This window comes from Lithobates pipiens, unplaced genomic scaffold (genome assembly GCF_037356315.1).
Source record: "Lithobates pipiens isolate NorthernLeopardFrog02 unplaced genomic scaffold, aLitPip1_a1.2 Scaffold_6, whole genome shotgun sequence".
Lineage (NCBI taxonomy): Eukaryota > Metazoa > Chordata > Amphibia > Anura > Ranidae > Lithobates > Lithobates pipiens.
Window position 1 is genome coordinate 11,196,862 of NW_027507881.1, and position 24,307 is coordinate 11,221,168.

The window sequence follows — 24,307 nt, forward strand, 5'->3', positions numbered from 1 at the left end:
GCAGTAACAGCTGTGGGTGTCCTGGCAACATCCTAGCAACAGATAGCATGTAGCAAAGATCAGGCCGGGCCAGCCCCCCCACGGCGCTCCATCCAGGAAAAGACAGCCTGCGGATCGTCAAAGAAGGGTGCTTTGCCTTCGCTGGTCACACGGAGACGGGCCGGAAAGAGCATTGCATATGGCAGGTGGAGCACGCGGAGCTGGTGCTTCGCCTCAATAAACTTAGCCCTCTTTTTCTGCACCTCCGCGGAGAAATCCGGGTACACCGCCACGGTCCCGTTGTCGATCGGTATGTTGCCCCGCTCCCGGGTAAGCCGAAGGATAGTGTCACGGTCGCGGTAATTAAGAAACTTGGCGATGAGGGTCCGAGGCGGGGCCCCCGCCGGAGGCGGCTTGGCAGCAAGACGATGAGCGCGCTCCACCACAAATGAGGAGGAGAACGCCTCACGACCATAAGTCCGAATTAGGAGATTCTCAAGATAAGTGGGGGGATCAGCACCCTCACATCTCTCAGGCAGACCCACAAAACGAAGATTGCACCTCCGGAGACGGTTCTCCATATCGTCCTGTTTGGAGAGGATATTGTTCAGCTGGTACTGTAGTTGCTCAGTGGTGACCTGGAGAGGATGCAGGCCATCTTCCACCTGGCCGACCCGCCGCTCAGTCTCTGACACCCGCTCCCGGAGTTTGTGCATGTCCTGTCTAATTAAGGATATGTCGACCTTCACTTCTTCAATCCTGGAGGTGAGGGTCGATTGACAGAGGGCGATAGCCTCTAGCACGCGGGCGGTATCGCTTGCAGGATGGTCGTCTGCCTCAGGGCACGGGCCGGCGCCATCTTCCTCGGGAGGGCCGCGCTCGTCGCGGCGGTATTTATCCAGCTTAGCAGCGGCACCTGAGCGCTTAGAGGGTGACATAGTGGATGGCAGGGTTGCCCCGGGCCGATGTGACATCCAAAACTGGCAAAAAGGTTCTCAGGATCGGAGAAAAGGATAGGCCTCGAGCGGAGCTCCTACACAACGCGTCCTACTCCATGTAGCACCAGACCACGCCCCCAACATCCTAGCAACAGGGCAGAAAGGGATGATGCCATCTCTGGGAGTTTTTCAGCTGAGCCATGTAATATTATTGCATTATAAATAAAAGCAGGGGAGCACATAACCAATATTAGAGCCCTATGACCAGGTTCCAATCTATAGCTACCTAAAAATGTTCAGATCAATGGTAAAACAAAATAAATAAAAAGAAAACAAAAAACATACAGACCTTGCTGAGCTTTCTCCACATTGTAATTGGCATCCTGCAATAGTTTGGCAACCACAGACTCTATATCCTCTCCTACATATCCAGCTTGTGTCAGAGTGGTACAGTCACATATAGCAAAGGGGACGTCCAAGCATTTTGCTAGAGTTTGTGCAAGAAGAGTTTTACCTGCGGAGAAAGAAAAACATGGACAGGAATTTTTTTTTTTTTTTAATACATACATACACTTCTTGTTCATGATATTTTTGTTTTGTTTCTACAATATGCTTAAAATGTAATTTTAGGGGATAAAATCAGGTTGCAGGATTAGGCAGGTGCCTATCCACACATTTCCTGTTTAATCAGAAAAAGCAGGCTTGCTTCTGCCAATTAGACTTTTTTTTATATATACAGTTGTGCTCATAAGTTCACATACCCCGGTTTAGGATTTCTTGGACATTTTTCAGAGAATATGAATGATAACACAAACTTTTCACACATGATTGATAATAAACGGCTTCAGCCAAACACTAACAAACTGTGTTTACTCTTTAAATCGTAATGGCAACAGAAACTACCCAAAAGACCCTGATCAAAAGTTTACATACCCTGATTTTGGCCTGATAACACACACACACACACACACACAAGTTGACTCAAGGGGGTTTGAATGGCTATTAAAGGAAACCATCTTCACCTGGGAGAGATAAGTGCCACTGTACTGACACTGGCAGGGAAGGGGTTAACTTCAGGGTCAAAGGGTTAAATGTGCTCCTAGGGAGTGCTTTCTAAGTGGGGGGGTAGATCTGTTACTGCTTAGCAGGAACACAAGATCTCCATCTTCCCCTCACAGAACGGCGGTCTGCCTTGTGTACATGGGCAGACTGCGATCCTGCCTCTGAAGTGGGTAAATAAAAAAATTTTTTTTTTAAATTGTATTTCAGGTAAAAATGGAAGTTGTAACGGCACTTCTATGTTTAGAAATACTTCAATTCATTTGAAAACTGCTGTAGTTTCAACACTAATCAGGAGCTTCCTTACCAGAGCCTGTGGGGCCCAGAAGCAGGATGTTGCTTTTCTCCAGCTTGATGTCGTCATGATTGGAGTCCAGCACGTCGCCTCCCCTCCTCTCCTGTGGCATTTGCTGGTTCACTTGTTGCTGCATGGAGGCTCCCAGAGCATTGCCATGTGGGCTGATGCCAGCAATTTGCAGTAGTTCTGATGGAATAAAAAAAAGAGTGGAAGAGGGAATGCGTTTTAAAAATAAAACCCCACAATGTAAAAATCATGGTACATAATATGCTAGTACAATTTTCAAGGCAACGTCTAAAAAATAAAGTACATTTTCCAAATGATGGAGCAGTAAGTCACCAGCTTAACCTACCTCCTGGTGAGACCCTCCCTTTTATTTTTACATACTGTGAAGAATCCAACAGCAAAATGGCGCCGAACCCCCCCCAAAGCCCCTTTCACACCGATGCAGTTTTCAGGCATACCTGATGCACCTGAAAAGCGCCTCTCATGCCTTCCCAGTGTGAAAGCCAGAGTACTTTCATACTGGGGCGGTGCGCTTGCGGGACGGGAAATAAATAAATAAAAAAGTCCTGCAAGCAGGTTTTTTGGGGGCAGTGTTGGAGCGATGTATACAGTGCTCCCACACCTCCCCTGCCCACTGGAATGAACAGGCATCACTTAAGAGTAAGGTTCATAAAGACATGGATGAGCGAGTTTGGAGTGGAGGAACTTGAGTGGCCTGCACAGAGTCCTGACCTCAACCCGATAGAACACCTTTGGGATGAATTTGGACGGAGACTGTGAGCCAGGCCTTCTCGTGCACCATCAGTGCCTGACCTCACAAATGTGCTTCTGGAAGAATGGTCAAACATTCCCATAGACACACTCCTAAACCTTGTGGACGGCCTTCCCAGAAGAGTTGAAGCTGAAAAGGGTGGGCCAACTCAATATTTGGACCAAGACTGGGATGCCATTAAAGTTCATGTGCATGTAAAGGCAGGTGTCCCAATACTTTTGGTAATATAGTGTATGTGTTACAGGGCCACCGATGAGGTTTAAGCGCTGAGAGCGCGCTCACAAAACAAAGATCCAGCTGTCAAAGACAGTTCTCTGTGCGGATTAAAAAAGATCATTAGCCAGCGGGGCTAGATGCCAACCATGTGACCAATGTGACAGAGGTCATATGATCGGTGATCCTTCCCAACCCCCAAACATTCAGAACGGTGTAAAAAAGGTATGCTGTGGGAAGGCTAAAAACACAAAGATAGCAATTCTCCCCTCCCCCCCTCCCAAAATTTGACGACAAAAGTGGAAATACTGTATAGAGTGAGAACAGAACCAGGGACCCAAGATGAGAAACAGACAAAGTGGTCCAATCTGTGGACTTTATTTTTAAAGCAGAGCTGGGGGGGGGGGGGGTTGCCGTGTAGTGCAGGGGCCCTGCACTACACGGGTTAACTGCTCACTTCTCTAGAGGGTGAGTAGAGCGGCGATATACCTGCCTAATCTATAAAGGATACTAGTGCGCACAACCAAATAACTAACTCCTACCTAAAAAGCCAATAATAGAAAAAGATTTAAAGGGAAGATGCCAGCATACAAAAAAAAATAAAAATAAAAAAGTTCTCTGCACAGTTTGAAAGTGAATTCATAAATGTGGCGCGACCTTACTTCCTATAATTCATCATTAAAAATGTAACTTCTAAATTCTTAAAAATACCATCAATTATCACATAAAATAGTTAATAGAGTGCAAACTATTGTAAATGTGCAAACGCATTTCAAAATATTGTGCAAAATCAGCTAAAACAAAGTGCAAATCCACAAATTAAAGTGCAAAACATTTATCACAATGATGTGCAAAACAGCTGAATAAAGTGCAATATGCTGGTGAATGATTTCCAAAGTGCATCCGCGTGTCACACTAATTAAATGATACAATCGTGTGACCAATGAATAAAATTCCTTAACAAGTCCCAAAATAATATTCTTCATGGAAAAAGTTCAAATTGATCATGCAAGAAACAAGTGCAAATCCACCAATGCTCAGTGTTCAATGTGCTCCGTGGTGCGCCCCTTGTTTCCGCCCCCCCCCCAGCCTCTCACCTCAAATAGCGGCCACTACAGGCCATATGACACTGTATGTAATCTGGCTGTTGATTTCTCCTTCACTCCTCGCAGGTTCAGCCCGTCATATATTAACATATGCCATCGATATTCAAACCCAAGTTAAATAGTAAGGGAGAGAGGAAAAGAGGCTCCAATGTATAGAATAGATAAAAACTAATTTTATTAAATCCACATCAATACTAAGCCCCTGTACACACGGTCGGAGATTTCCACAACCAAATCCGTCGGATCTTGTCCGAAACTGTTGCATACACACAGTCGGACAAAGTTGGCGAAAAATCCGATCTTTCAGAACGCGATGACGTTCTTTCGTCACGATGGGACCACATACAGGCTAGTAGCCAATAGCTTTGATGTAGGAATTTGATCTGAGCATGCGTGGCACTTGGTCCGATCAAAATTCTCTACACATGATCGGAGTATGTCCGATCGGCCCAGTTGGTCGGGAAATATTTCCAACATGTTGGAAAATTGGGTCCGACGGAATCAGTCCGATGCATACCACACACAGTCGGATTATCTGACACAGTCCGATGGGACACATTCCGACGGATTCTCCGACCGTGTGTACAAGGGCTTACAGTTATGCAGAGTTTCTAGCCCTTGTAAACAAAGGGTACTTTTGGGTTTCGGCCGCGACCGGAAGTGGCGACAATGACACCTGGCTCCTTCCTGACGCGTCGCATCACCGTTCACGTGACTTTTTCAAAAGCCTTTGAAAAAAGTCACGTGAACGGTCTCTCCCTTACTATTTAACATTGGTTTGAATATCGATGGCATATGTTAATATATGACGGGCTGAACCTGCGAGGAGTGGAGGAGAAATCAACAGCCAGATTACATACAGTGTCATATGGCCTGTAGTGGCCGCTATTTGAGGTGAGAGGCTGGGGGGAAACAAGGGGCGCACCCCGAAGCACATTGAACACTGAGCATCGGTGGATTTGCACTTGTTTCTTGCATGATCAATTTGAACTTTTTCCATGAAGATTATTATTTTGGGACTTGAATTTTATTCATTGGTCACACGATTGTATCATTTAATTAGTTTGGAAATCATTCTCCAGCATATTGCACTTTATTCAGCTGTTTTACACATCATTGCGATACATGTTTTGCACTTTGTTTTAGCTGATTTTGCGCATTATTTTGCACATTTACGATATCATCAATAATAGAGTGCAAGCTAACTATTTTATGTGATAATTGATGGTATTAATTTTTAAGAATTTCGAAGTTACATATTTAATGATTATAGGAAGTAAGGTAGAGCCACATACCATTTATGAAATAGCTGCCTAATCTGCCAATCCCCCCAGTGCAAGACTGTTTCATTTGGCTCAGCTCCCCCCCCCCCCCCCCCCCCAAATTTAGTGCGGTGGACTGTTCCTGATGTCATCACGTCCATAGACTGGCACTTGATGTGAGGAAGGCAGGAACACTCCACCACTGGGAGGTCAGCAGAAGCGCTGCGTTCACCCATAGATGGGGGGGGGGGGGGGGGGAAACGAGCAGTTGTCCTGGCACAGCCCCACTGCATGGGACAAACCTTTGTCTCCGGAGTTCTGCTTTAAGACAAGCCTCCTTTTCAAAAGTTTGTCATACAGCCATTATAAAATGCTACACAACACAAGCTGTTAACCAAATCCTGAATTAATGAAAATTAAAAAAAATTATTAGATATATATCTCTTTTATAAATAGATATATTTGTTTTTTTTTTATATTTTTTATATATTTTTAACAAAGCTTATTTTATTTTTTAAAAAGAATATATCATATCATGTTAAAAATATGATTTTTGTACTCACCGTAAAATACTTTCCTAAATGGGTTTGTTAGCCTGCCATTATGAGAACTAGGCAAAATTTTAACAATACACAGAATTGTCAGTACCGCCCCAGGGGGCGGAACCTGTGCCAACAACCCTCCCTGCTGCCCCAGCAGACTCAGTACGTCAACAAGCAGTATAACGTTGGAAAAAAAAAAAAAAAAAAAAAAAAAAAAAAAAAGAGGGGCGGGTGCTGTGTCGGTCGCTAATTTACAGAGAAAAGGATTTTACGGTGAGTACATAAATCCTATTTTCTTTTATATTCACCGACCGACACAGCTCCACTCTAAATAAATGGGACGTCCCCAAGCAGTGGCAAACGAGGGGAGGGAAAAAACAGCATTAAAACTTCATCCACCATGGCAAGTGGGAACTAGTGAAACTAAACCCACAAAAAACCAACAGTGTACAGAAAAACACACCACCATATAACTGGGTATTCTTAACAGGAGAGATCCCCAACCCCGAAAACTTTATGCTGAAGTAATGCAACAGTGAATTAACAAACAGTACTGCGCTGTTATCGAAAAACCAGGAAAAAAACTCAATTGCAACTACACGGCCACCTGCAAAACTTTGTGGCCAAAACAGGCATCAGCCGATGCACTGACGTCTACCTAGGAGAACTTGGTAAACGTATGGATAGACGACCAGGTCGTCGCCTTACACACCTGAGCGACAGACGCTTTGTGTCGGAAGGCCCAAGATGTTCCGATTGCCCTTGTGGAGTGACCGGAAAGGGGGGCACCTGCCCCTTCAAGGTGTAGGCTTGTACTACAATCTGTCTGATCCACCTAGAAATGGTGGCCGACGAGACAGCCATTCCCTTCTTTGGACCAGCCACCGAAACAAACAGCGAGTCTGACTTTCGAAAGGGAGCTGTGGCAGACAAACACTTTTAGAGCCCTAACCACGTCCAGAGCGTGAAGGGCCACCTCTTTGGGGTGCTTCGGCTTAGCACACAATGATGGTAATACAATGTCCTCGTTGATATGAAAAGCTGAGCCCACCTTCTGTAGAAAGGACGGTTGCGGATGCAACACCACCTTATCCCTGTGGATGACCAGATAAGGCGACTTGCAGGACAAGGCTGCCAATTCCGAAACCCTCCTGGCCGATGTGATGGCCACTAGAAAGACCACTTTCTGTAAAAGGGTCAACAGGGGAATCTCCCTGATGTTTTCAAACGGCGGCTTCTGAATTGTCGACAACACCAGGTTCAGATCCCACGGAGGAACTGTGGACGCACCGGAGGGACTACATGTCGTACCCACTGAACAAAGTTAGTCACTAATGAATGAGACGCCAGGGGTCGCTGGAAAAAGACTGAGATTGGCCCCTTAATGGTGCTCAACGCCAACTTCTGGTGCACACCTTGCTGGAGAAACAGCAGGATCCTGGATATAGAGAAGGAGTGTGGATGCCACCCTTTCTCCTCACACATGGAGATATAGGGCTTCCAGGTACGATGGTATATCTTCCTTGAAGAAGATTTCCATGCCCTCAACATAGTTGGAATCTCCTAGTCCGACAGACCCCAGTTCCTCAGCACCTGGCTCTCAACAGCCATGCCGTTAAAGCCAGCGATGGTAAAGCAGGGTGAAAGATTGGACCTTGGAATAGGAGGTCCTCTCGCAGCGGCAGCCGCCAGGGAGCGTCTGCCAGCAAACGCACCAGGTCTGCGTACCAGGGCCGCTGAGGCCAATCTGGGGCCACCAGGATTACCTCGGCTTCCACTCTGCGCAGCAGGCGTGGCAACAGTTTTAGCGGAGGAAAGGCATAGATCAGCTGGTACTGATCCCATGGAGCCACCAGCGCGTCTGCCCACGGATCTCTTGTCCTAGACACAAATCTCGGCACCTTCCGGTTGAGGCGGGAGGCCAATAGATCCACATCTGGTGTGCCCCATTTCAGGCACAAGTGCCTGAATATCTCCGGATGCAATGCCCATTCTCCTGGGTCCAGCATCTGTCAACTCAGATAGTCCGCCTGCCAATTTTTCACCCCCCGGGATGTAAAGGGCCAGAATGTGTCGCTCTGCCCACCAAAGTATGTGAGCGACCTCCAGAGCAGCGGCTGAACTTCTTGTTCCCCCTTGGTGATTTATGTACACCACAGCCGTGGCATTGTCTGACTGTATCCTGGTCGGACTGCCTTGAAGACAAGTCGACCATGTGTGAGAGCACAGCCTGATTGCTCTCAATTCGAGTAGATTGATCGGCAACTTAGATTCATCCGTCGACCAGAGGCCCTGAGCCGACTGAATCCCCATCACTCCACCCCAGCCTGACTGGCGTCCGTAGTGATCACTGTCCATTTCAGAGGAAGGATTTTCCGGACTGAATCACCGGGGACCTCAACCACCAGATCAGAGAGTCCCTCACTGGCTGGCTCACCTGGATCTATCGATCCAGGGACAACGGAGATTTGTCCCATTTTGTCAAAATCTCCTTCTGCAGGACTCTGGTGTGCAACTGGGCATAAGGTACAGCCTCGAAGGGGGCTACCATGAGCCCCAGCACTCGCATGCAAAAGCGGAGCGATGACCACTTGCGGTTCATCAGTAGTTTGACCACAGATCTGAGAGTCTGCAATTTGTCTGAGGGGAGAAAGACCCTCGCTTCCCTGGAGTCCAATAGTAAACCCAGGTACTCCAGACACTGGGTCAGTACAACCACCGACTTCTTTAGGTTCAACAGCCACCCAAATTCTCGCAGAGTCTGCATGGTGATCGTCACATCCTCCTCCAATTCTGAGGCGGAAGATGCTCTCAGGAGGAGATAGTCTAGGTAACCCACGATCGCGATCCCGCATTGTCGCAGCAATGCCAATACTGGAGCCGGTACTTTGGTAAAGACTCGGGGGGCTGATGCCAGGCCAAAAAGGGAAGAGCCACAAATTGGTAGTGGGCTTTCCCGACTGCCAAACGCAGAAATTTTTGATGCCGAAGGCATATGGGTATGTGCAGGTATGCATCCTGGATGTCCAAAGACGCCAGGGATTCCCCTTGATGGAGTGCAGCGACTACTGAGCGAACAGATTCCATTCTGAACCTCTGCACTTTTACAAAGTGATTGAGGGCTTTTAAGTCCAAGTTTGGACGCACCCCTTCCTTCTTGGGAACCACAAACAGATTTGAGTAGAAACCCTGGAAGCGTTCGGAATCCAGAACTGGTACAATCACCCCCTGTACCAGCAAGTCCCTCATTGCCCCTAACAGGGCCTCCCGGCGAACCGGGGACGCAGGTATGCTGGAGGGGAAGAATCTGTTCAGCGGCCAAGAGAGAAACCATCTTGTAGCCTGTGGAAATCAGGTCACAGACCCATTGGTCGGATAACCGGGAGGTCCACCGGGCTGCAAACTCCCGAAGGCGACCCCCCCACCCGATATGCGTTCCCAGCGCCAGACTCACCACCCTGGGGCATTCTGTGATGGTCACTAGCCGTGCCTGTAGTCCCCAGGTGGTTACCCAAGTGCAGAGTGAGGAAACTGCCGGCAGCCGCTGTAGAAAATAGAGGTGAAACGATCTGCAGAGCTTGCACCAGCGTTCAGGAAATGGCCATCCAGAGTCCTGTATACACAGTGGACACAGGAAACAGCATGTGAGAGCACATAAAATGCTGTCACAAGAGAACTGCGGTGAAAAGAGCGCTCAGGCTTCAAAAAAAAAAAAAAAAAAAAATGTCCGCCAATGAAACTAATAGGAAAATCTCCTAGAAAAATGGCCGTGGCTCACAAGGGGAACCTTTGCCCACAGTCAAAATGGCCGCCGGACAGCGCCATACGGTGACAGGAAAAATAATCAAACAGCGCTGCCTTAAACCAGCAAGAATACCCCCCCAGACACCTTTTGGGACCCCCCACACAGGGACCAGGACCATCGCTAGCCGCATAGACCCGAGGAGGGAAGAGCCGTACTTACCAGTCGTGAAGAGCTGGGAGACATTCCATCACAGACCCACTCCTGCGCAGTTAAAGGGTGGCTGCTGGCCTCGGTATACTGTGATACAGACAGTAGCCCGGTCACATGTATACCCTGGAGTAGGGATGCACCGAAATTTCGGCCGCCGAAAAACATATCGGCCGAAAATGGTGTTTTTGGCAAATTGCCGAAAGGAAAATCTTGCCAATAATGGGGCCAAAAATGGGGCCAAAAATGGGGGTGGGGCCTGTGCGGGGCTCCGCCCCCTGGCGCCGCCCATTGCACAGGTGTTTTCCTGGCTCGTCCCCAGTCCTCTGTCCTGCCTCCTCCATCCTCCCTTCCTCCCGCCCGACAGTGCGGTGATCTCCGTGTGTCACGGAGCTGTGCATTGAATTGCCTGGGCGGCTGCAGTAACAATGCCCCGCCTCCTGTGACAGACGGTACACTGATCCAATGGCGGGACATTGAATCAGCGTGACGTGATTACAGGAGGCGGAACATTGTTACTGCAGCCGCCCGGGCAATTCAATGCACAGCTCCGTGACACACGGAGATCACCGCTTTGATCCGGGCATGGGTAAGGCTGCATTTAGACACTGGCAAGCTACATGAGGGGGAAAGAGTGTGCCCAGGGCAAGCATTGCAGGGCTTTGTCCGCAGCTAAATCAAGTTTTTTGTGCCCACAGTGCTGCTGCATCCAAAAGTCATTTGTTTGCCTCTGAAACTATCTACCTCTGGCCACTTGTGTGAATGTAGCCATGCTATATAAACCAGGTCACAGGACAAAAGCTGTACTCCCTTTATTGGCCATATAAAAAAAAAAAAATAATAATAATCTTGATTTTGACCCAGCTAGGTTTTTTTCGCCATGTGATAGAGTGGGGAAGGGTTAAGTTATTGCTAGTAGAGGTAACGATATGAGCATTCCCAATAGAAGTCTATTGGAACGGAACCAGGTAGCTTGCTTGGGGCCAGTTCACACCAGATGCAGTTCCGTGTGCTTTTTTTGCACAAAATACATGCAGTGTTTTCCATGTATTCCAATGGCTCTAGTCCACACCATGCAGTCAGTTTCCGCACCGGAAACTGACTGCATGGTGTGAACTAAAGCCATTGGAATACATGGAAAACACTGTGCATGTATTTTCATCAGGCAGGCTGCATCTGAGGGGAACTGGTGAGGCTGCTTTGATGTCCTGTACCATGCCTGCAGTCTCTGACCATCTCCTGTACCATGCCTGCAGTCTCTGACCATCTCCTGTACCATGCCCGCAGTCTCTGACCATCTCCTGTACCATGCCCCCAGTCTCTGACCATCTCCTGTAATATGTCCCCAGTCTCTGACCATCTGCTGTATGAAAATATTTTTTTAAAACAGTCATTTTCGGTATCGGTGCTGTTTCGGTATCGGTTTTCGGCCTAGTGTATTTTTCATTTTCGGTATCGGTTTCGGCACCAAAAAACCCATTCGGTGCACCCCTACCCTGGAGCATTGAAGCTCACCGACCACCTCTGGAGCTGAGGTATGTTGTGGCCTTCCAAGCCTTAGCTGCGATCTGCACATGCTCGATAGCCGGACTGGGGGGACTACAAGGATAACTCAACCAGCCCGTCACCCAGCCGGCAGTTGATGAAAGATCCTGGGATCTTCTATCTTGTGCAAAAGCATCAATCCTACATCAAAAAAAGTGGACCAAAGGGCCCACAGGGTTCCTAGGTCATTCTCCTTCACTAGGCAAAATAAAACTGGGTCTGCTGGGGCAGCAGGGAGGGTTGTTAGCACAGGGTCCGCCCCCTGGGGCGGGACTGAAAGTTCTGTGTATTGTGTTACAATTTTGCCTAGTTCTCCTAATGGCAGGCTAACAAACCCATTTAGTTACAGAGAGGAGCTGTGTCGGTCGGTGACTAAGAGAAAGATGCAAGATGCAGGCTGTGCAATGTTTAAGGAGCTTTCAGACATGCGGTTAGTGGTACATGGCATCTATTGCAAGCACTTTGCATATACTGCATAAGCATACAAGGCACACAAAAGGACTTATTGCCTACTCATTTTCAACAACCTGGATTAAACAGGAACACCACGTTAATAAATCTATAGTCAATCATAACCTCTTGTTTCCTCAACACTGCCTTCATGTTCTATAATCTGCAGATATAAAAATCAGACTGCACCCGGAAAGCGGTGATGATAATGTAGAATTAGGAGGTGACCACACCACTTGAGCAAACAGTTTGCAGAAGGGCATGGAACAATAGGGATCAGAGCTGTGATATTGTACTATGGGAGGAAATAACTTACTTGTGAATCTGTACTCATCTTCCCGTCTTCTGATCTCTATCTCTACAGAAAGGGGATTGAAACAGCGACAGGAAGAAATCGTAAACAACCTGCGAAGATATGTCAAACCCCCCAATCTGTAGGGTACAGCCACCCTTTTCTAGGCAAGAATATAGAATCTGGTTCTATGGAACACCAAACAAAAAATGATTTTGTTGTGCGCAGCAACATTCAATCCCCAGCTGGGTCTTTAAGTTGGGAGACCACATGGTTTTCATGGCGGCACAAATGAGTGGAAAGGTCACAAAAGCAACATCAGTCAACCCAAAATGGCACCCCGTTCTAGGTGGTATAGTGCTTTAAAACCCATCACCAGGAAAAAGAAAATTGCAGTGGGGCTGCCCATGCATAGCATTGCTTGTCAAGTTTGGGGGGGGGGGGGGGGGGGAGATGGCCAGCACTCACCTATTCTGACGGTGGACCACCCCTTAGCAGCCTCAAGTCCAATGCACGGCTAAGGAGCTCAGCAATGGACTTGATCTTGGAGGACCTGGGACTGCTGGAGTATAACAGAAAATAGGCTGCAGTGACCGGTCTAAGGCTGGATTCACACCTAAGCATTTTTGGTGCTTCATGCATTTTTCAGATTTGCACTACAGCCCATTTAAAAAGGTTTCCTATGGAACACGGTTTGTAGTGTAAATCTGCAAAATGCAAAAAGCACTAAATGCCATAGGTGTGAATCCAGCCTCATAGCCTGTGGGAAGAGGATCTGACAAATAAAAATGATTTCATGGCTCCCTAGACCTAAAATGAGCATTTAACCCTTTGCGATGCAGGGACAGCTCCACTGCAAGGGAGCACGTTAGCTTTGCCTGGAGTTCAGCTTTAAAAAGAAACCTGTAGCAAGGATGCAGGCTGCCATTGCCATCCCATTGCTATATAAAATACTAACCCCCGGCTGTCATGCTGATCCAATGGCTTCAGTACTAAGGCAACAACCCAATACAAGTATGCAGAGTTCACACCTTCTTGCTGACATGCATGCTTTTTCCAGGTCAGACGCTCACTGTATTTAAAGTGAAACTTTAGTCAGAAAATTAAGTCTTGCTAGAAGACTTAAGGCCCCTTTTTGCAGGTATAGCTATATAAACCATTAAAATCTCATCCAGCTCTGCTGCTCTATATTCCCAGCACTGTGCCTAAAAATGTAAAGGCCAATTTGCTGATAGTCTAAAGATTTACTGCTCTTGGCTCCAGGAAAATGGCAGCCTCTAGCAAGAACATTGCTGGAGGCAATTTACAGCACACACCAATTTTGGTATTAATTTGCAATGTATGTTTCTTGCTAAAGAATATTTTTTTTTATCAAGTTGTTATGGGTAAAAGTTCAAGACAGCCAAGTGACTACCATTTCATAAAGGATGTCAGCAATGAGCCTCCTCTGACCACAGGTATCTTTTCAAAATGTATTCTTAAAGTAACGTCTAAAAAGCAACACACACAATTAAAAAAATATATATTATATATATATATATATATATACACACACACACACACACACACACAATAATATATATATACACACACAATAATATATATATATATACACACACACACACACACACACAATAATATATATATATATATATATATATATATATATATATATATATATATATATACACACACACACACACACAATAATATATATATATATATATATATATATATATATATATATACACACACACACATACACACAATAATATATATATATATATATATATATACACACACACATACATACACACAATAATATATATATATATACATACACACACACACACACACACACATATACATACATATATATATACATACATACATATATATATACATACACATATATATATATATATATATATATATATATATATATATATATATATATATATATATATGGTTTTGGATAGAACGCAGCATGATTAGAACCCCCATCCGTTTTCATTGCTGTCTGTGCCCCGGTTAAGGAGATTCACCCTCTATTTGTCCTGTTTACAATGACTGAAAGTATACATCAAAAATGTACTGTTTTTGTTAGTTGTCCCCAGAAAAGTATTATTGGGTAAAATTTTCCAGTGGGGGCACTAGTCCTGGTGACCTGGGCATTCCAAGGGATTCCCTTAACCACTTGATCTCTGGAAAGTTTGACCCCCCCCCACCCCCTTAGTCATGAAAGCATTTTATTTTTTTTGGCGATATGGCACAGAGTTATTTTAACGGATTCCAATTGCGAGTTCAGACGCTGAACCCAAATAAAATGTATGTCACTTTTTCACACAAATAGGAACACTATATATATATATATATATATAACACACACACACACACTTTTTATTTATACATCTCCTCCTTTTTATTTTTTTTCCTGTTGTCAGAAGAGAGCCCTGTGTTTGTTAATCTACACAGGGCTATCTTTGGTAATTACCGGAGCCGATTGTTGGGTGCCACGACCAAACAGCAGCTAGCTGGTTGGTTGCAGCACAGCCGGGGCACTCCCTAGCGCGGCACACAAATCATGTACAGGTATGTGATCCTGCACAGGAGAGCTGCCTTGCCACAGTATAAGTATTGTATATGGTTGGCAAGCAGTCAACAAGTATTTTCTTCACTTCCCGTTTGGCTATGGGACAGGAAGTAAAAGGTAAATCTCTGAAATGAGACACACACGGCGAAATAAAAAATAAATAAATAGAACAGAAAGAGGGAGTAGTCGCGCGCCCCCCCCCCCCCATGTGAATAACTGGTGTGGGGTTACCGTAAAACATAGTATTGGCCTTGAATTTGACGTTTGAACAGAGTTTGAGCAATCCAAATCTACATGATACAAATTAATCAGAGTGGAGAGCCTGTAGGCATGGCACTGAGAATAGACAGGTAAAAAAAAAAAAAAAAAACACACCATCTACAAGAGTGCCCGGCTCATTTTAAGTTTGTGCAGGAAATACTCAGTGTGAAAAACATTTTTTATTTATTTTTTTACATAAAAACATCCTTAGTAGCTGAATTTCCAAGTGGTCTGCACCTAGCAAAGCCAAGCTGTGCCAGCAGAGCGGAAGGGTCACACAGGGCAAACATGCAGAAGAGCAGAGTCAGAGGTTAATGAATATCCAAAGCTGGGACACAGAACACAACGTGTACAGTATAAACAGGTCAATGTGCTGGATGAGAAGGGAAAATGAAGCAAGACAAAAGCAAAAAGCAATGGAAGAGTTTCATGGAATATGTGCAAATGACAATTATATAAAATAAAGACCAAAAACCATACAGATAATCGTTCATAATGCTACACACTAAACAAGATAACGTTAAATACAGCATAAAGTACTTTGTACAGGTATGAGATGAAAGTTGGCCATTGAACAGAAGTCAGTTATGCTTATGCAAGATCAGGTCAAAGCCTTTAAAAAAAAAAAAAAAAAAAGTTTCCAACCCACAATATCTTTTTCTAATAGAGGCAACAATCAAAGTGGTTGTAAATTCAGGTTTTTTATCTTAATGCACTAAGATGAAAAGCCTTCTGTGTGCAGCAGCCCACCTAATATTTACCTGGGGTCCCTATAGAACAGGGATATGCAATTAGTGGACCTCCAGCTGTTGCAGAACTACAAGTCCCAGGAGGCATAGAAAGATTCTGACAGCCACAAGCATGAAACCCAGAGGCAGAGGCATGATGGGACTAATGCAACAGCTGGAGGTACGCTAATTGCATATCCTCGATCTAGAGCAGGGATATGCAATTAGCGGACCTCCAGCTGTGGCAAAAGTCCCATCATGCCTCTGCCTCTGGGTGTCATGCTTGCGGTTGTCACAGTCTTGCTATGCCTCAAGGGACGTAGTTATGCAACATCTGGATGTCCGTTAAATGCATATCCCTGCTCTAGATCCATCGACGTTGCAGGAGTGACTCGGCTGCCCGGGATTCCCCTCATTGGCCGAGACAGCAGCCATTGGCTCCCTCTGCTGTCAGTCAGCCAATGAGGAGAGAAAGAGGGTGTGGCTGGGCCACGGCTCGCTCTGAATGAACACAGGGAGCTGTGGCTCGGGTGCCCCCATAGCAAGCTGCTTGCGGTTGGGGCACTCAACGGAGGGAGGGAGGGGAGAGGAGGAGGATCTAGGCTGCTCTGGAAAAAATCAACTGCACAGAAGTGGCAAGTAGAACATTTTTGTTTTTTTGTTAAAAAAATAACAAACAAAAAAGTTAAAACCTGCTCGAACACAACTTAGGCTGGCCCCCCCTTGCAGGTATAGCTATTAAAAACCATTTAAAAGCAGTTCCTATACTGCTGTTTAAAATCCAGTAATACACTCACCCCGCTCTGCATGTACTCAGTTGCTTTTTGGCACAGTGCCGAAAATGTACAGGCCGATCTGCTAAAAGCCTAAAGAATAACCCCTAGGCCCCTTTTGTGAAAAAAATGAATAAATAACCCCTAGGCGCGACAGCATGCAAATATGAGGCCTCTTGGCGGATGGGCCTTAGCACTGAGTGGCCGTATATTTGGGTACCATATTACAAATATAGCGGTGCCGACAGACAGCATGCGCGCTCCCAGCAGTTACTGGCCAACATAAAGCTCCCGACTGCTTCTTGAGATCGGGAGCTTTCTGATCCTGTGACAGCCAATCACGGCAGGTTTGTAAACCCCGCCCCACATGCCGGCATATGAAACCCCTTAAAGGTGACCGGAGGCTCTGGTACCAAAAGGGGTCAAATGCTGTTCGGGGGCTCTGGGCTTCAGCAAAATGGCAGCCTCCAGCAAGAACATGAACAATGCAGGAGACAATTTACAGCACACATTAATTTTGGTAGCATAATGAATGTGGAATGTATATTCCTTGCCAAACAGTTTGTATCAAGTTAAAATTCCACATTAATGAGTAAGCAATAAATATTGCTAAGGGTCTTTTCACACTGCTCTGTTGGAGAGAACAAAAACAAAAAAGTGGTAAAAACACATGCGTTTTTGGTGCACTCATTGCCATGCACCTGTGAAATATTGACATGTGACTCAAAGTGCACCAAAACTTTCAAAGGGAGGTGCGTTTTTGCAACGGTGCAGTGTGCAGGACTTTAATGCACTGTACCCGCAGCGCAGTGGTGTGAAGAGTTCCATGGGTTTTAAAGGGAAACCTTTTTATTGCATTTTTCTTGCTCTTTTAGCAGGGTAAACGCACAGCGAAACAGTGTGAAAGGGCCCTAAGATTGAACACAGACTTGTTTATAAAAAAGGGACTGCACTAAATCAGTGGTTCAATCAAAGGACCATATTTATCAGGAAGGAAGCCTGAAAAAAAACAAAAAGTATATGTTGCGTGGAATAAAATCTCTGGTGAGGGTAAGATTTAAAATGATCACTTCTACAATTGACTAGTCAGTAAAGGGGAAGGTGATCACATACCCCCCCCAATCCCAGAAGTACTGGACATTTGAGAGCTTTACTAGTTGAGAAGAAAGAGGAGAGAGAGCACTGCCAAGTTGTCAGTGGTTGGAGTGCCCCAACAAGAGAACATGCCACTTTACTACTACTCTAGCCTTATCCTTCCACGCTACCCTTGCACCATCTAGTGACACTCTTGTTTACTGAACACAGGAGGCCAGCAGCTTGGCACAGACACCATTCAAAAAATGCTTCGAATGAATCCAAAGTTATTGGATGAGGCAGTTACATAACACACCCCCCCCAGCCAATTAGGGAGTGCTTTGCATTCAGAGAATGTAAAACATTCTCTGAATGGTGACAGTGCATAGAGGTCGAACTCCTGTATTCATTGTGCATCAAAGCAACTACTCAGCAAGGGACCAGGAAGCAAGTGGAGATCACTGGAAGGGTGGCACATACTCCAGTCATTTTCATCTTCCAGGGGCATCAGCCAGGTGTGGTATATACTTAGTTACATTGGTCCAAGCAGAGGGATCATAAAAGATCACAAAAATAAAAATATTGTGATTTCACCCACCTCTTGGTGTTAAGGAAGACTGTTTCTCCACCTCTGCATGTTGTCTGACGTTAACTGGGATGTTGTTGTATATCCGCTTGTAATGATTGTACACTGCTACAGCAAGGACCTTCTTTGCAAACGCTTGACCCACTACATACTTGTCAAGGTAGTTATAAATCTGTAAGAGAAATGCTGTAGTCAGAGAAACAGTAGAGTATTGACCATCACATGCTGTACATTAATCCATTAGAACCACCACTTAAGCATGAGTCGGTCACAAATCTGCTTGCTAGTAAAGCTCCTTTAAGCGGCTCTATACTCAAAACAAAAATTATATGAAAAAAATAAAAATAAATTGACAAAAAAGGGAAATAGAAGAAAATAGTCCAATTTGTTATAGTACAATGAAAAATAGCAGGAGATTTAACATACATAATTTAAAAAGGAAACTCTCCCTATACACAAGGACGGTTCTTGTAAATACATGTCCACAGCGTGTGATCTAATGCTGGGGTTGGCAACCAGTTGGTTGCGGGTAGATCGTACATCTTCCTTGTCAACCCCTGAACCTGCCCAGGAGCTGGGACAGTATTGACTGGAAATCGATCCCTGTATCTTGCTCCTGCAATATCTGAAAGCCCACCCTCCCTCCGCATTTTCTCTCCCTCACACATTTAGCAGCTGCAGGAGGAAAATACACGGGATCAGTTCCAGCAAATGACACCCCAGCTCCCGGAAGTGGTTCAGCTTCCTTCTGCCACCCGGGCCTCTGTTCTCTCCTGGTTAGTTTCCCTCTCCTCACAGCCTTGCCAGCTTTTTTTTCCCCCTCTCCTGTGGTGATCATTTCAGGATGGAGAGCGGGAAGGGGCAGGGTTCAATATTTACCACCCCCTTCCTTTTCTAAATGAACACAGTAAATGATTGGTCCCGATCACTGTGCTTCAGTTTGGGATTCAACAGGGAGACCGTGTAGAGCTCTTCCTGTTCAGCTAAGGCTACAGAGATGAAGATCTATGACAAATAAAAATTATAATATATACACACATACACTATATAACTATATCCACATACACACACACACACACATATACATATATAATACTCAATAACACACTTAGTTTGAGTAGAGCGTTGCATGACCGCATAATTGCCAGTGGTTTAGTCTCCAACAGTCTCAGATAATATGACTAAACTACATTGTGCTCCTGTACCTACTACACTTGTTGAAAAATTGTATTATGGGGGGGGGGGGGGGGACCCCCACACCCCACTCTATGAAACTAAAATTGCACTACTTTTTCTTAACCACTTCAGCCCCAGAAAGGATTTACTCCCTTCCTGACCAGAGCTTTTTTGCGATTTGGCACTGCGTCGCTTTGACAGTCATGCAACGTGGCTCCCAATCAAAATTGGCATCCTTTTTTCCCCCACAAATAGAGATTTTGGTGGTATTTGATCACCTCTGCGGTTTTTATTTTTTGCACTATAAAAAGAAGAAGAGCGACAATTTTGAACGAAAAATGCATTCTTTTTTATTTTGCTATACTAAATATCCCCCCAAAAATATATTTAAAAAAAAATTTTCCTCAGTTTAGGCCGATACATATTCTTCTACATTTTTATTTATTTTTTTTACCAAAAATATCATGTAAGTGTTTATTGGTTTGTGAAAAAGTTATAGCGTCTACAAATAGGGGATAGTTTTATGGCCTTAATCTTTTTTTTTTTTTTTTTTTTATTAGTAATGGCAGCAATCAGCGATTTTTATTGTGACTGCAACATTCTGACAGACAATTTTGACACATTTTTGGGACCATTGGCATTAACACATCAATGCTATAAAATTGCATTGATTACTGTAAAAATGTCACTGACCGTGAAGGGGTTAACCACTAGGTGGCAGTGTAGGGGTTAAGTGTTCCTAGGGGCATGGCTGTGTGTGACACCACACTGATCACTGCTCCCCATGACAGGGAGCAGACGATCAGTGTCCTGTCACTAGGCAGAACGGGGAGATGCCGTTTACATCAGCATCTCCCCGGTCTTCAGCTCCGTGACACGATCGCGGGTATCCCATCAGCGATAGAGTCCACGGGACCCGCAACCACGGAGCTCTCGGCAGGCGCGAGTGCACAGCGGGAAATACTAAGTAACATACGGGTACGTTACTTTGCCCAGCCGTGCCATTCTGCTGATGTATATGTGCAGGAGCCGGTCAGGAACCGGTTAATAAGGTTGATGAAAGTTGAAAAATTTTGCAACCTCTTGCCCAAATATCAGGCTGCCATTTCTAAGCCAAAGCATGGCAATACTATGTATTAAAGTGATTGTTATTTTAATAGTAAAAGAAAACATGACTTTACAAACATGTTATTTTATATCTGCACTGTGTAATGGTTTTGCACAGAGCAGCCCTGATCCTCCTCTTCTCGGGTCCCCGGCTGGAGCTCCTGGCCCCTCCCTCCTGTAGACCTAAGCCACAGCAGGCAGTTTGCTATGTGGGCACCAAAGCCAAGCATCAGCTCTGTGTAACCATTCAGACAGGGAGCCGAGGTTCAGCCCCGCCCCCTCTCCTGATAGGCGGAGTTTGACAGCAGCGGGAGCCAGTGGCACCGCTACTGTGTCTCAGCCAATCAGGAGGAGAGAGTCACGGACTGCAGAGGCACTTTGACATCGCTGGATAGAGAGGGAGCTCAGGTAAATATTAGGGGGGCTGCGGCACAAAGAAGGCTTTTTATCTGAACGCATAGAATGCAACCCCTTTAACCGGTTCCCGACCAGCGCACGCCGATGTAGGTCGGCAGAATGGCACGGGCAGGCAAATGGGTGTACCTGTACGTCCCTTTAAATTTGCCGCCCTGACATCACGAGCGTGCCGGCGCGCTCGCGTGCTGGTCGGGACCCCCGTGAGTGTGGTCACGGGTCCCGCGGACTCGATCGCCGCGGGCATACCCACGATCGTCTCACGGGGCGGCGTAGTGGAGAGATGCCATTGTAAACAGCATCTCCCCATTCTGCCTAGCAACTAGTGACGCTAATCTCTGCTCCATATGATTGGAGCAGAGATCAGTGTTCACTAAATGAAAGCCCAGCCCCCAACAGTTAGTAACACACCCCTAGGAACACTTAACCCCTACACTGCCACCCACTGGTTAACCCTTTCACTGCCAGTGTCATTTACACAGGAATCAGTGCATTTGTATAGCAGTGATTGCTGTATAAAGGACAATGGTCCCAAAAATGTCCGATGTGTCCGCCATAATGTCGCAGTCACAAAAAAACAAAACAACATCGCTGATCGCTGCCATTACTAGTAAAAAAAAAATATTAATAAAAACTGCCATAAAACTATCCCCTATTTTGTAAACGCTATAACTTTTGCGCAAATCAATCGCTTATTGCGATTATTTTTTACCAAAAATATGTAGAAGAATACGTATTGGCCTAAACTGAGGGAAATAAATGTTTTTTTATATAATTTTGGGGGATATTATAACAAAAAGTAAAAAATAATGCTTTTTTTCTAAATTGTCGCTGTATTTTTGTTTATAGTGCAAAAAATAAAAACCGCAGGGGTGATCAAATACCAAAGAAAGCTCTATTTGTGGGGGAAAAAAAAAGTACGTCAATTTTGTTTGGGAGCCACATCGCATGACCGCACAATTGTCAGTTAAAGCGACGCAGTGCCGAATCGCAAAAAGTGGTCTGGTCTTTGGCCAGCAAAAGGGTCCGGGGCTGAAGTGGCTAAAGAGCTTGATGTGGTAAATGCTGGACTTCCACAGTAAGAAACAAAAAAAGCTGAATTATACAAACTGGAGCAGAGGTTAGAACTGTTGTATAGCCAGTGTGGGAAAGTGACATCTGCCTGTGAGTAGTGAACAGCTAAATCACTACAGAGTATTTCTGCAGTAGGCATATATTTAAAAACAAAACAAACACACACACACACACACACACACACACACGAGACAAAACCTCCTAATCTTAAAATATACACATTAGAACCTACAATTCAGTGTTCCAGGCAACCTCACCCCACACGATCCTGCGCATCGTGGCCACCCTGTAGCAGTAAAACTGCTATAGTGGGTTGGCAAGTGATTAATAGAGTCAAGGGAACTCTCGTGGTCAGTCCTTAAAAAGGAATACTAAAGTCTTTTTTTTTTTTTTTTTACGAAAAAAAACAAACAAAAAAAAAAATACATAAAAACCCTGCTCTGTGCAGTTTGCTTTGCACAGAACAGCCTGGATCCTCTTCTCGGGTCCCTTTTTGACGCTCTTGGGCCCTCCTTCCTGTTGAGTGCCCCCAAAGCAAGCAGCTTGCTATGGGGGAGCCAGAGCTGAGGATCTCTGTGTCCAATCAGACATGGAGCTGCAGCCCGGCCTCGCCCCCTTTCTCTCATCGGCTGACGGAAGCCAATGAGGAGCAGAGTCGCTGACAGGAGAGACTCTCGTGGAACATAGCTGGATCTAGATGGACCTCAGGTAAGTATGAGGGGGGCTGCTGCATACAGAAGGCCTTTTTTTATCTTAATGCATTAAAAAAAAAAAAAAGCCACCTTCTGCGATTTTAAGGGTGCCAACACTGTCTCCCACCCCTCATTCATATAAGCCTTTCTATAGCTACCATGGAGACTGCTACTACCTCCACCTATCTCTATAGGAGAAACTAAGGAGATTTATCCTCACTGCTATTTGGTCCGACTCTGGCAGAGGTTCTAATTCTTCCCCACTATACTACAAAATAAAAGCAACTAAAAAAAAAAAAAAAAAATACATCTCTAGGCGAGTTAGTGCTATGTCAACAGCCACCGATTCGCTACGTCCCTATTAGATGCTGACACTTTCTTACTGGTTTGCGTATCAGCCTATTCTTACTGTACAAAGTTTGTTGTTGGACTTGCTCTGCCCTGTCTGATGTACTCAATAAAAAAACTTAAAAAAAAAAAAAAAATGGAAAAAATAAATAAATAAACCCACACAACAACCCTCGATCAGCTAGGAAAAAAAAAATCTATCAAAATAAATACAAAATAAAATTTAAGAGAGAGTGTTCAGAGAGCAAAGAGTCAGTGGTGTTTCAACACATGGGCTGCCGGAAAAGTAAGTTTAGTGGCCCGTTCTACTGCCCAACCCTCCACCCCCCCTCCCCACATGTGAGATCCTGTGGTGACAGGCAATACCGGCTGAAGACCATCATACCTTTTTAGGCGGTGGAGGTGGCTTCTGTTGAAATGCCAGTTTCACAGCTTCAGCAGCAGTTTCTGGCTCTCGGTTTATAGATTTCTTTGAATCTGCCTCAGACAACACAACGAAAAAATGGTGGCACTTCTCACATTTCACAAAACGGGTAGAGGCTGTAATGAGAGGAGTCACAGAATCGGACCTTAGATTTTGAACAACATTACAGGATTTTACGCTGAAATATTAGGTAAAAAAAAACAAGAGAGTGTATGGTGTTCATTTTACCTTTTCTGAAATTAAGGAGATATGAGGGGGAGACCAGAGATTTTTTTTTTAAATCACTTACCTAGGACATAAATAAAAATAAAAAAAGCAATGGCTCTGGCAGTGAAAGGGTTAAAGGGTGCTGGGACTGAAACTAGGTTGAGAAAGCTTGTACACCAAATAAGAGTAAGCTTGGATAATCACAAGTTATGTGGCCGCAGGCCAGAAATGAACCAGTTTGAACTTACAGACAAATGTCTCGACGTGGGTGCACAGATCTCCGCACTTTGGGCACCTCAGCTGATTTCCACCTTTCCCTGAACCCCCTGAAGATTTCTTGCCGCCTCCTTCACTGGCTGCTTTCTGTGAAAAAATAAAACAAACAACAATAAAAAAATAAATAAAAAAGTAATGAGTACCATAAACAAAACAAAAA

At 45.1% G+C, this 24,307-nt stretch overlaps 1 protein-coding gene across 2 annotated transcripts in view; it reads right to left on the reverse strand.

Annotated features, from left to right (window-relative positions):
- The window catches only part of LOC143958231 (ATP-dependent clpX-like chaperone, mitochondrial), an 83,968-nt gene that overhangs the window by 26,812 nt on the left and 32,849 nt on the right, over nt 1-24,307 (reverse strand). The window contains exons 3-8 of one of the 2 annotated variants that reach the window (XM_077467746.1): nt 24,120-24,234; nt 23,626-23,780; nt 18,442-18,601; nt 12,439-12,480; nt 2,284-2,460; nt 1,267-1,431 (exon numbers count right to left, since the gene is read on the reverse strand). In XM_077467746.1, the coding sequence (XP_077323872.1) occupies nt 1,267-1,431; nt 2,284-2,460; nt 12,439-12,480; nt 18,442-18,601; nt 23,626-23,780; nt 24,120-24,234 (814 nt within the window). The remainder of the gene's footprint in view (nt 1-1,266; nt 1,432-2,283; nt 2,461-12,438; nt 12,481-18,441; nt 18,602-23,625; nt 23,781-24,119; nt 24,235-24,307) is intronic. The other variant, XM_077467745.1, reaches the window with a different exon arrangement.